This window comes from Eptesicus fuscus, chromosome 22 (assembly GCF_027574615.1).
Source record: "Eptesicus fuscus isolate TK198812 chromosome 22, DD_ASM_mEF_20220401, whole genome shotgun sequence".
Lineage (NCBI taxonomy): Eukaryota > Metazoa > Chordata > Mammalia > Chiroptera > Vespertilionidae > Eptesicus > Eptesicus fuscus.
The window spans coordinates 13,155,030-13,168,380 of record NC_072494.1 but is presented as its reverse complement, the minus strand read 5'-3'; the positions used below and the strand labels follow the sequence as shown (position 1 = coordinate 13,168,380).

At 47.3% G+C, this 13,351-nt stretch overlaps 1 protein-coding gene across 1 annotated transcript in view; it reads left to right on the top strand.

Moving 5' to 3' along the window:
* SNX27 (sorting nexin 27) overlaps positions 1–11,428 on the top strand; it is a 55,203-nt gene extending 43,775 nt beyond the window's left edge. The window contains exons 9-12 of the mRNA XM_008147279.3: positions 5,632–5,781; positions 6,079–6,207; positions 6,599–6,658; positions 7,735–11,428. Coding sequence (XP_008145501.1) covers positions 5,632–5,781; positions 6,079–6,207; positions 6,599–6,658; positions 7,735–7,782 — 387 coding nt within the window. The 3' untranslated portion in view covers positions 7,783–11,428. The remainder of the gene's footprint in view (positions 1–5,631; positions 5,782–6,078; positions 6,208–6,598; positions 6,659–7,734) is intronic.
* Positions 11,429–13,351: the final 1,923 nt, after the last annotated feature.

The window sequence follows — 13,351 nt, the reverse complement described above, 5'->3', positions numbered from 1 at the left end:
CAACATACAAGTGTATACTAGCCCCATAATACCATAGTCAGATTTTAAAGAAAATTCCACCAAAGTTTGAATTTTATTTAAGTATTAGAGGCCCAGTGCATGAAATTTGTGCACTGGGTAGGGTCCCTAGTGGCTGCTGGCCTGGGCCTCCCTCCCTTCCCCCCAGCCACCTGGGCCTCCCTCCCTTCCCCCGGCTGGCCCCACCCCCTTGTTGAACTCCCGGACAACCTCCGGTCGAGGGGACAATTTGCATACTACACTTTTATTATATAGGATAACTTCATGTGGTCAAGTAGTAATGTTCAAAGACATTAACTTAGTTAGTGGTCATGGTCAGTACATTGAAACTTCAATTCAGATGGACCCTTCAGAGCCCATAAGTCTTGATACCATTATCTGTAGCAACTTAGGATGCTTGATAGGCCTAAGAGTAGGTCAGATCACTGAGAACCTCCACAATTCAACAGACTTCTCAGTTCTAGTTTCTTTTCTATAAAATGGGATGTTCAGATTGCCAGCTATCATGTAGAATCTTAAGAAATACTCTAGACTTCTTGGTAGATAAATAAGTTTTGTGTAAATTTCCTTGTTTTCCAAATACAGAGGACAGCTCATATCTTTGCCATAGTTTGTAAGATCCAGTGTGATAAAAAAAATTATTTTCTACTTAGATTTGGATGGTTGAGAATGTGATGTGCAAGAGAGATTTTATCTTTTTTTTTTTCCCCTCTTACACAAACAGCAAACATAGGGAACTTAAGATTTTCTTATGTTGGAATAGCCTGATTTTGCCATTGTTGAACTGACAAATAAGAAATCTCTGTTAGTGTTTCTTGTGAGTGACCCACGTTGGGCTGTCAGTTGCGAGTGTACCCCCCACGTCCCGCGTGGTTCAGGGTTCAGGTTCAGGGTTCGGGCTCTGGAGGAGGCTCACACAAATGAAAGAGACAAGACAAGAAAATATTAATTTGGGAACTGGGGGCCAGGCGGAAGCCCAAGAGAGGACTAGGCTTTGCTCTGGCCTTGGATCCCTTTTATTCAGGTTTGGGACCCACCCATAGCCCTTAGGCAGGCAATTCCAGTAACAGGCAGACTATCTTACCAGTAAGGATTTACATGAGACTAAAAGGTGCAAGTTGCTTCAGCTACCTTTGTCTCAACTAAAACAGTGGATGTATGGCTCTGACCCTTGCCAGAGCCTCAAGGTTGACCAGCCTTCTGGGTTCCTTGTCCACACCTCTCTGCTAGTGAAGGCAATGGGCAGCTTCCAACAGTTTCTCAACATCATTTTTAGTGAGTTCACACATGGCAGTCAATGTGAAAGTCAGTGTTTCTCAGAGTGTGGTCCCACTTGTGAAGCCTGCTCACCGTGCAGGTGTCTGACCGTCTCACACTTACTAAGCCAGGGTCTCTGTGGCCAGGACCGAGGCATTTTGTTAAGACTTTTACAGAAGCACCCTGGTGATTCTGAAACTTACGCTGCTTCGGGGGTTTGAGAGAGTTGGCTCCTAAGGTTCCTCTCAAGCACTTATTTCAGTCTTAGACCTGTTTTGACCCTTGGCAGGTGGTTTGGGAGACAGAGAGTTCTCCAGAATGGACCTTAACCCACTCACCTAAAGTGTTCTGCTCTGTTAAGTACTGAGTCCCTGCTTTAATGTGTCCTATTCCTGTATTGACCTACCTTGCTAAATATTGAACATTCACAAATTATCCCATGCCATACCTTTCTTTTTCTCTCTTCTAATGTGGGCCACCATCTGAGTGGTCTGTGAATCAAGGAAGGTTATTTAGGATACATATGTACTCAAAATGTAATCTGAGAAGAGAATGGACAGGAAAATTTTGTGTTTAAAATAAATCTGTTTGAAAACAAAAACTCACTTTTCTTTTGAAAATTTTGAGTGTATATAAACTTTAAATGTTTCTTCCCTTCATGCTTTCTGCAAGTTCAGGAATGTAGAGATTGCCCACCTATAGTTGAGAAATGCTGCCTGACCCGAGAATCTTGAAAACCTTAAGTTTCCCCAGTGAAACGTTACTAAACTCTGTCGTCTCATTAGGCCACAGGTGCCTTAGTTTTCACTCAGGGTATTTTATAACCATGCCCTTGGGAATTCCCCTGAAGGTCCTTTGTTTTCAAGGACTGCATTTCCGAATATGGAGGGATAAGTCTGCTTTTTTTATTCAAAGGGGATAGAGAGAGGACATATATTATGCGTCAGATCTGTTCTGGACACTGTGTGTACATTCTCATCTCCTCCTTAAAACAACCATGCAGGTGTTATCCCAGTTTTGCAGAGGAGGGGTGGAGCTTGAGGAAGGAAGATTCTTACCCAAGATCGTAAAGCTTGTCAGAAGTAGAGCTAGGCCTCGAATCCATTTCTGTCTGGCTCCAAAGCGTGCGTTTTTTCCCTACATCAGAGAAAAGAGGGGGGCGGCAGTGTCCGTTATTTCCAGATGGCAGAGGGGAAGCCTGGCTGGAGTAACTCACGCAAGGTCACAAAGAGAGAGTTCAAGATAAGCAGAGCTCCACGTCTCTTCTGTGTCTTTTCCTAATTTCTCCCTTTGCAGGTTTCCCCCTCTTTGAAAAAATCTGTATGGTAATCCAAATATGGCAGAAATATTTTTAAATAGGAGTGTTGCCTCTCAAAGAAGAGAACTCTCAGCAAATGTGTTACATGTAAAGCCATTTTTGTTGAAGTACACGAACAGAACTAGTCTCAGGGCTGTGCCACCTCCTGGCATTTGCAGCGTTCTTAAGCATCTCCGAGCAGAATTTGCTGCTTATTGAGCACACAGAAAGTTTCTGATGACTGGATTAGGAGGATGGCTTGAAGTGAGAGCTGCAGGCCTGGTTGCAGGGCAGTTTTCTTTTTTCTTCTAACATTTTATTGTAGAAATTTTCAGATATATAAAGAAGTTGAAAGAAGAGTACATTTAACCTCCCAACATAAGAGCCTTCAGCTTTCTGCCATTCATGTTTCATCTATCCCACTCATGTGCTTTTTCCCCCTGGAGTTTTTTTAAAGTAATTTCCATATATATCATATCTCAGGGCTTTTTTTTTTTTTTTTTTTTTTTAAGTGCAAGACATAGGAAGTTTTTATTGGATTCTGTACAGAAGAGAAATGCTTAGTAGTCAAAAACTACAAACGGATCCCTGGCTTTGGGTTGGGTGGTGGTATGAAGACAGCTCCCGCCCCACTAAGGCCAGGGTCAAGTTCTTACCAACACAGCAAACAGGCCTGGAAGCAAGCTCCAGAGGGAGCCCCTGCCCTAGGTTCCTCTGCTTGGGGTCGCAGGGCATTCTTTTGTTGTTGTTGTTAATCCTCACTGGAGGACATTTTTCCATTGATACATGTTTTTTAATATATCTTTATTGATTTCAGAAAGGAAGGGAGATGGGGAGAGAGAAACATCAATGATGAGAGAGAATCATTGATTGGCTACCTCCACGCCCCCTACTGGGGATCAAACCTGCAACCCGGGCATGTGCCCTTGACTGGAATCAAACCTGGGACCCTTCAGTCCACAGGCTGATGCTCTAGCCACAGAGCCAAACCAGCTAGGGCTTGCCATTGATTTTTACAGAGAGTGGAGAGAGAGAGAAACATCAGTGTGAGAGAAACACATCAATTGGTTGCTTCCTGAATGAGCCCAGACCAGGACCTGGGCTGGGAAGGAGTCTGCAACCAAGGTACGTGCCCTTGACTGGAATCAAACCTGGGACCCTCTGGTCCACAGGCCGACGCTCTATCCACTGAGCCAAACCGGCGAGGGCCACAGGGCATTCTTGAGAGAGAAAATAGTTGAATCTTCTGGCTAAGGATAACAGAGCCTTTAAAATTCTTTTTTAAGATATCATTTACTGAACACCTAATTATGCACTAAATATTGTAATGCTTGCAAATAATTGTGATATAGGCTATTATTAAGAAGATGAAACCAGGCTCCTTGGGGTTTAATAATTTGCTTGAATTCAGTAGTTGCCCAACAGTTAGGAAGTGATGGGGCCAGGATTCAAGCCCAGGCTTTTGACCACCCCTCTGTACTGCTTCCTGTCCCAGTCTCTGCTTCTTATAACCCAGAAAAGTTCTCTTCTATGATCCTGCCTGTCATATTTCCAAAGTATAATGGCCTGGATTTCTTTCTGCTCATAGTGCCAATAGCAAGGCTAAGCAGTATCCATATTTATCATTCGTACAGGAAGGATGTGATCAAAGGGGATGGAATAGGGTTGTGGAAGGGGAAGTGGGAGATGAAAAATTATGCAAATGAAGTACCGTGGCACTTCTGAATTGACCCTAATCCTGTGTTCTTGCTACCCTTTAGTAATTTTCCCCCTTGCACGCTGGTCAGTGTGGCTCAGTTGGAGCATCACCATACACCAACAGGTCTCGGGTCGATTCCTGGTCAGGGCACACACCTAGGTTGTGGGTTCAGTCCTAAAAACTTTATCCTCAGGTGAGGATTAAAAATAATAATTAAAATAATTTTTCTCCTTCAAAGTTGCTATTATTTTACCTAAGCAGAAATGAATAGAAAGTAGGGAAGGGAACATGATGTGCTTCTTCCCTGGGTGCGCTAGTCTTCCCAGTCCCTGGTGTCGGTCATTGGTACCAGAGTCATAGGTTGCCTAGGGTCCTTTTTGTGCCTATGTCTCCTCTCCCTTCCTAAGGCACAAGGCCTCTTTCTGGTGTTTTCTAATGTCCCCGCCCACCTACGGGTAACTGAAGTTTATTAGGGTGTATGCCTTTGTCTTCTCTCCAACACTCCACACGCATCACCAGTGTTCCCTGTTCTTCCTGTGTGATATGCAAGGCTATTTGCTTGTTTCTCGGGCAGTCCCTGAGAGGAAACCAGGTCAGAGTCCATGAGTCTTTTTTTTTTTTAATCTTTTCCCTATTTCTCTTCTATTTTCCTTCCTACTTGTCTTCTTTTACTCTCTCCTCTCTTACCTCAAAATAGTGAGTTGAGTGAAAGAGGCCAGCCTTAATTGTAGAGGAGAAAGGACAAAGAGTTGAGTTAGGGTCAGTAGTTGAGAGACCTCTAGATTAGGCTTATGCATTATACCTGCCACTTGATTTTGGTCCAGATGCTTTTTAAGGAGACCGAGGGGCTGGTGGGGCTGATTTGAGGACTAGAAGAGAAAATATCAGTAACCAAGAAATTAAATCTGGCTTACCACTTATATTACCTGTGCCATTAAAGTCTCAGGCAGCTTAATCATCATCACTGAGTTCATTGTAACTTTTGATTGGAGGAGAGTTGGGGAGAAACATTAGCCCCTTTCCTTAATTATAAGGATAGATTCGATTCCCATTCCCTAGGTCCAGTGAAAATAGAGGGTCGGAGTGGCATCGTGAGTTCCCTTCTAGTCCTAGCAGTTTTGGTTAGTGTCTCTTCTGGCTTCATTTGCATATCTTTTTTTAAGTAGAGAAAGGTTGGAGGTTGGAAGTGGAATAAAGGATCATCTTGGAGTCCTGTCCCAACTTAGGCATGGGCGTGAGACCAGAGGCCAGGTCTTTGGGTTGTTGGGCGAGAAGTTTCTGTGTTCTTGTGCCATCTCAGCAGCTCCTCATGGTGGTTCAGTTCCACAGCAACATGCTTTCCCTTCCTTTTTCCCCCTAGTACCTCAACATGCTGAGAACTTGTGAAGGCTACAATGAAATCATCTTTCCCCACTGTGCCTGTGACTCCAGGAGGAAGGGGCACGTGATCACAGCCATCAGCATCACGCACTTTAAACTTCATGCTTGCACTGAGGAAGGACAGCTGGAGGTGAGAGTTCGGCATGGGGCTGGGGCTAGGAACCCTGGTGATACTTGGATACTCACTCTCCTGTTGTGTTTTAGTTCTGGTCGTGGAATGATGTCAAACTGTTTGGGGTAGATAAATACACACTAGATTCTCGCTGACCTCACCTTCACGTGTTACCCTGACTCTTGTTCTTCTGTCACCTTTTCCCTGAAGTGCTGCAGACATCTTCACTCATTTCTCGTCTGCTGCCTGGCTCAGAACCGTCTTAAGAAGCTCCCCAACATTCTCAAACTTACACTCTTGTTCTCTGTTGTTTAGAACCAGGTAATAGCATTTGAATGGGATGAGATGCAGCGATGGGATACAGATGAAGAAGGAATGGCCTTTTGTTTTGAATATGCACGAGGAGAAAAGAAGCCTCGATGGGTTAAAATCTTCACACCATATGTGAGTGGTAGATGGGGAAACATGCGTGGGGAGAATAGATTGGGCTTAAAGTTCTTAAACTAAATGCTAACGTGGAAGAGAGCTGCAGAGAGAGCAGTGGGCTGAGATCTGAACTTGTTTGAATTCTGGAACCCCGGGTTCTTCCTGTCCTTCCTGGAGGCACCACTGGGATTGGCAATTTCACATCCCGCTTGGCTCACAGTTACCACTAGAAGGAGCCAGAGAATCGTAGATGAGCCCGGCCTGGATTTTGTGGGGCTTGTCAGGGTTTTTCTCTCGGCTGAGAAAGTTTGGAAGGTGGGGTGGCTCAGGGCAGAAGTTCAAAGGCATGGATGGCCCTTGGGTACCTGGTCCTGCGAAGTCAGTGAGTGTTGCTATGTTCTTTTTTCAGTTCAATTACATGCACGAATGCTTCGAGAGGGTGTTCTGTGAGCTCAAGTGGAGAAAAGAGGTAATTCTAAACAATCTTGAATTGATTATTTCATCTTTGTTTGTTTAAAATGTATAGGCTTCCGGCCACATACCCTGGGGCCCTTCCTCTGTCTCCATTTTCCTGGGACTGTTGGTTAGGCTGAGGACCCCATGTGAGCCAGGATACGCCTACAGAGGGTTAGCTTTTGGATGCTAAACAGACTGTGTAAAGAGCCCTGCTTCTTCCTTTGTCTCGAGCAGGGGTGGGGAACGTGCGGCCCGTGGGCTGTATGCGGCCCAAAAAATGACTTGGTCTGGCCCTGCCAAGTCATTAAGGGGTGAGTTAATTCAATGCTTGACCAAATGGAGCAGGCTAATTTTTAAGTTGATAATTTTGTGTGGCCCGAGAATGATGTTATAAATATCCAAAGGGCCCTTAGCAGGAAAAAGGTTCCCACCCCTGGTCTAGAGGATGGCCATTGGCTGCAGGCTACCCCGTTTCTCATGACTTCATGCCCCCACGCCCCTCTGCCTGTTTTTATCAAAGTACCCTCCATGCTGTTCCTGACCCAGAAGGGCAGCTGTCCTCAGTTTTAGCCGCTCTGTCCAGGCTAACCACGAATGCATGTGTGTGGGCAGGTCTTTGCCCTGCTTTACTGCTGTGTGTGTGTGCCAGTGCTGGAGCAGAATTAGGAGAGTCTGAATATTAGTTACTTAGTCTCAAAGAAAATGTTCCCGAGGTTCAGCAGTAGCGTCAGGAACACAAAAATGTATATTCTTGGTATAGCAGAAAGCACACTGGTCTTCGGGCACAGGATCTGGATTCTCTCCTGGCTTTTTTTCTCTCTATGATTTTGGGCAAAGCAGTCTCCCTAGAGTCCAGTTTTCTCATTTTCTCTCATGTGTAAAACGGGAAGGCTGAGCCAGATAATTAGTAGCCAGGTCCCTTCCAGCTCTAAAGGCTGTGATTCTAGATGGGAAGTTACAGTGGGAAGAGGCCCATCCGATCGAGTCATCCAGTCGTGTATTTTCTGATTCCATTTGAATGGTTGTCTCCAGATGGGAGGAGATGTAGACATCTAAGGCTTCCCAATAACTCTCCTTTTTTTCTTTCAGAACATTTTCCAGATGGCGCGGTCACAGCAGAGGGATGTGGCCACCTAGCCTTCCCTTACCCCCTTCTCTTCACCTCCATCCTCTTACCCCTTCGTCTCCCATGTCAGACAGAGTAACCATTAACACAAAGGAAGAGGAAAAGGAAAAGTCATTATATTCAAAGCCCTAAACTAAATAATAATAATCCTTCTGAATTTCATGTCTCTGGAATTGAGCCGGTAGAAAACCACAGATTGGTCAGCACCAGGAGCCACCTGAGTTAAGATAGGAACAGGAATGAGCCCAACCAACTCGCCGAAGGTCTCTTTGTCCTTTCACTGGGCCTCGCACCAACAGACTCTCCTTGTACTATATTTTTAAGACTGGAACTATGAACTCCATCCATTTGCACTGTTCATACATATACATGTATGTATGTAAAAATTATATATACACAAATTAGCTGCACGTATATACATATATATATTTCTTTTTAAATTTCATATTGATGGCAGTACCTTTTTTAGCTTGTGTTTTTACACACCTTTCACTAGAATTCATGACTTCTTTCTTGCTCTCTTTCTTTTGAAACAAACTTTAAAAAGGAAAAAAAAATTTACAGGGAAAATACCTCTCCTCGTGAAGGACTCGAAAAGTTTACAACCTGCTTGGGTTCCCCCCTTTTTTGTACGGAGTGAGGATTCTGGCTCACATGTGACTGTAGAGTCTGAGGAGCAAGGAGCATAGTTTCTTTTTCTTCCAAGAAGCTGTTGGGGAGAGTGAGGGGTGTGTTCCTAAAGGGCAGCCAGGCTGCCGTCTGCAGGGGCGTCTGCAGACTTGGTGTGGTCTCTGAATTCCAAGACATCTTTCCTGGTCTATCTCCGACTCTCCCACTCATGGCTCTCTAGCCACATTCCACATCTTCCTGCTTCCCCGGGGCCCTGTATGCTCTCCCTCCACTGGTCTGGAATGGAGGGGGCGCTCAGGAGGGTAATGCCACAGGAACCTGAAACACTTCCTGGTCATAATTTCCCTGCTTTTCTGAAGCAGAGGTAGGACTAGGGACCAGAGTTAACGTTGATACCTTTAGGCACAAAGATTGGACGTAGGTAGGGGAAAGGAAGGAAGAAATGCCCTATGTACATAAGCTTTTCCCTACTCGATTTGTGACCAGTAACCACCATAACTATGACATTGACTTCCTTAAACAGCTGACAGCATCCCCAGGCCTTGGGGAAACTTGGAAGGGGTCAGTGGTCTGTGTGAACCAAACTGCACCCATCCCAGCCAGCTGAGGACCCAGGAAGGAGCAGTGGGAATATGGTTTAATTAAAAGGAGACCTTTTTGTCCCTTAAAGATCTCATCTGACCTTTTGAGATCTAAGAGCTACACCCCAGGGTTGGGTTCAGGGTTGACTAGAGCAGGGCAACATTGTCGCCCTCGGGCTCTGTCTTTAGATGATTGCACTGGGAGCTCTAAGTCAGGCTCGGGTGCAACGAAAACACGTCTTTGAACCTTCTTTTCCTTTCCTTTCTCCACCTTCTGAACAAAAACCTCCACAGGGGGGCATCTTTTGCTTTGTCTAACTGGGAGGCAACCATAGTTGGTTGTAGTCAACTCCACTGAGCAGTGTTGGGGTGCTTTGAAGTTTCTTTTTTTATAACTTGTTTTTGCAAATCATTGTGTATCCTCTTTCCCTCTGTTATCCTGGCAGCTGCTTGCCCCAGGGGAGTGTAGGATCATACAGGATATCCTATCTTCTCTCCCCTACTCCATACCCAGGTGGAATCAGAGCGCAAAGCTTGTGAATGAATGCTGAGTGTTGAAAGTTGCAGAGGGTGATCCCTGATTTGAAGGCTTGGTCACGGGATTAGCTTCTTTTGGCTGCAATGAATTTAATAATGAGCCAAAGGACCTGGAAAGAAGATCCGTTGGTTTTCACTCCTAGACGCTAAAGAGGCGTTTGAGGCCAGCTTTGTTCAAACTATAAAAGATCGTAGCAGTTTGCCCCTGTCCCCTCATCGTGGGCTAGGAGGCCCTGTGGCAGCCCACGTGCTGACCTCCGCATGTGAGACGCCGGGGGATGCCCTCGGGATGGAAGCCCCTTGGAGTGGACAGGTGCTGCTCTGTCCCCGTTCTGGCATATTCACTTGGTGCTTTGGAGAGCGGGTGAAGACCCACAGCTGGCGGCCTGTTGGCAGACTCTGTAGGAACAGCCCCTGCCTGAGGCTGTAGCACTGACAGCGCCCAGCTGCTGCACCGTAGGGGAGGCCCCGGGGACAGCGCCTTCTCTTCGCCCACAGCAGGTGCCTGCAGAGGCCGCGAGCACTGGCCGTGGAGCTCCAGAGGATCCAGCTCTTCTTTGCATGAAGCAGTGTTAGTGTGACACTCCTTTCCCCTTGCTCTGCGTTTCCTTTCTCGAATCCCTGCCCCCTCTCTTGGTCCTGGGTTCTGCCCAGGGAGGCTTCCTTTGCATTTGTCTCTGGGAAATGGAAGGGCTCCCTTCCCCCTGCCTTGCCCCAGCGGAGCCAGCAGGATGTTCCTGGTCTCCTGCCGTCCTCCCCTCCACACTCAGTTTCTATCTTCTTTGGTAAAAGCTCCGCTTTTTTCCTGATCGGGAGAAAATGCAGGCCCTGAGAAGCCTGTCCCCACAGAAAGGTTTCCTGGGGCCAAGCTTGGGGCTCTGCTCTTTATATTTATATTCTGCTCTCCATTTCTCTGCCCTCCCCTTGCCCTAGGCCTGAGCTCAGCACAGGTGAGTGCTCAGAGCAACTCAGGCCTGGAGGGAGCTCTCAGGGAGGAATGAGATAAACGTTCAGTGTCCCCATGCCTGGCCCATCTGGTTTCATCTTTCAGTTACCAGGCCAGTAGCGTGGGGTCATCCCCTCTTGTAGCTCCTGACCCAGTGCTTGGAGCAACAGTAAAGGGCATTGGCAGGGGCTGGACCTCTCCCTCATCTCAGAATTTTCCAACTACGGGTCTGGCTCCTAGGAGGCAGTTTTCTTAAAAGGGACTGCAGCCCCCAGACCTGGAGGGACTACTGTGCCCTCCCTTCTCTGCAGGGTGCGCTGGTGGACTGAAGCCGCAGGAGGAACCCTTTGGGCTGTTGGACTCCCAACATTCACCAGATTCATGTGTCACATCCGCTTCCTTTGGGAGGGAGGAGGATGTGGTTGAAGTCTGAGAGTGTAGAGGCGATGGGTGTGCTTTAGCACCTCATCTTCCAGTCCCACCTCCTACCTTCCTCTTCTCCTGAACCCACGCACATCATGCCAGGCCTCACTCACACCAGGACAACATCAGCTCACCCCTCAGCAATAATCTCAGGTGTGTGGGAAGCTTAGGGCTCGGGGGGGATCGGAGTCGAAGAGGGGAGTGATACAGGGTGAGGCACGGGCCAGCTGCTAAAGTTGACACCAGTTTTACGTCATGCTCCCTTTTTAAGCCAGTGAGCTGGGCTTCAGTTTTCCCCAGGCCATGCACACCTTTAATTTATTTGAGAGAAACTCTAATTGTATTTTCACTGCAGTATCTTGTATTTTTTATTTGTGATTTAAGAAATGTGAAGAGAAAATACACAGACACATAATGGCTAGCAGTGTTTCTTTCATTCCTGGTTCTAGAGCTAACCACTCTAAAATTGTTTGGTAATGTCACTTAGTGTAATTAATTGTAACATATTCTTTTAAATAAATTGATTTATTGATGAAACTATTCTTTGGTTTCCTAGGTTACAAATCCTTGGGGTTGTGTGGGAAGCAGTATAGAGGGACCTTTGAGATTTGAGTTAGATTGGGCAGTCTGGAAATGGGAAGGAACATTTAACCAGTTTCCCAAGTAACAAGTGATCTTCTGAAGGCAGGCGATGGGGAGGGGAGAAAAGGAGAAGCTGGGAGGCCTCTGATCTAACGTTGTGTTCAGAGACTCCTTTGAAGATTCCTTCTCCCTCAGACTTGTTGATTGTGCCAGCCTGCACAAAACCCACGTTGGCTCACAGGGCTCCTCCCTCGACCTTATGCAGATAGATCCTGGCAGAATCCTTGGGACACATCTTAGTCCCCAACCCCCAGAAACATGTATAGACTTTGTCATTTTTCTACTTTATGTATATTCTAGAGGCCCGGTGCATGGATTCGTGCACCTGTGGGATCCCTCAGCCTGGTCTGTGCCCTCTTGCAATCTGGGACCCCTCAGGAGATGTCGGACTGCCTGCTTTGGCCCGATCCCCGCAGGCCTGCAGGGATTGGGCCAAAACTGGCAGTCTGACATCCCCCAAGGGACATAGTGCGCGAAGTGGCAGATGGCTGGGGAGCAGCCCGGGCCAGGTGCCATGCCACTCCCGCTCATCCCCAGCCCCATTGCACCTACCACCACCGCCCTTGGTAGCGCTGCCATGGAGGCAGGAGAGGCTCACGCCTCGGCAGCTGCACTTGCCAGCCATGAGCCCGGCATCTGGTGCCTGTCTGTCCACTGAGCTGCGCTCCCGCTGTGGGAGTGCACTGACCACCAGGGGGCAGCTCCTGCATTGAGCATCTGCCTCCTGGTGGTCACTGCACATTATAGCAACCAGTCTTTCCGTCGCTTAGGCTTTTATATATATACAGGTATGTTTTTTTAATTGATTTTTTTTTTTTTTTTTAAAGAGAGAGGGAAGGAAAAGGGAGAGAGGTAGAAACATCTATGAGAGAGAAACACCTCCTGCACACCTCCTATTGGGGATCGAACTCGCATCCTGGGCATGTGCCCTGACTGGGAATTGAACTGTGACCTCTTGGTTCATGGGTTCATGGATGCTCAACCACTGAGCCGAAGCTCTTAAAACTGTAGGTGGGGAAATGGGAATTCGAGAAGGAATTATCCAGACTCCCCCCCAACCCCCACCCCACCGCCCGTAGTCCCCCTGACTGAGGATGCTTTTCTTGACGCCTTTTCGTTTCTATAACTGGAAGGCGTCTCCTGATTCCTGCCATTAACCTGTCAGCTTCACTCTTCTGCCTGGAGAAGTTCTTTTCCTTCCCTCGTCTCTTTATGTTGCCATTAACGTTAGAGCAGCACCTCGATTATTTTAGGAGAAACTGGTGCTAAGTTTCATTTTGCTTGGTCTGAAGTGAGGTGATGCTGTTGTCACCCTGTTTGTTCTCTGTCCCATTTTATTACTGAAGCTAACGGAACCATCCCTCCTGGGCACCCTTCCTGCTGTTTGAAACCAGCACGCCCGGGAAACCTGTGGGTACAAGGAACAAGTCAGGAGCCTCTTTTCTGTCTCAGGTGGCCTCCTAAGTTTGCTGTCAGAGGACCTAGAGAATCCCTGCCCAAAAGTCGTTTTGTTTCCTCCAAAAGACTGCTCTGTGTTTCCTTCATCCCCATCATTCGACCTTGATTATCCACTGCTTCTCTGGAGAGTCTGGCTGCAGCCTTGCCAGGAGGGGGCGGAGGGGGGGGGTGGGCACAGCTCGTAGCAGGGACAGCAATCAGTGAGGCATTCCTCAGTGTTTGTGTGGGGCCCTGAGACCGGGGGCTGCCAGGAGGGAGGACACTTCCCCACCTTGTTATATGCCGGCCCCCGTGGCCCGCCCACAACCCCAGCCAGTCCCTCACTCTGGGAGAAGCCCTTTGGGCTGAGACCCCTTCCGTCTT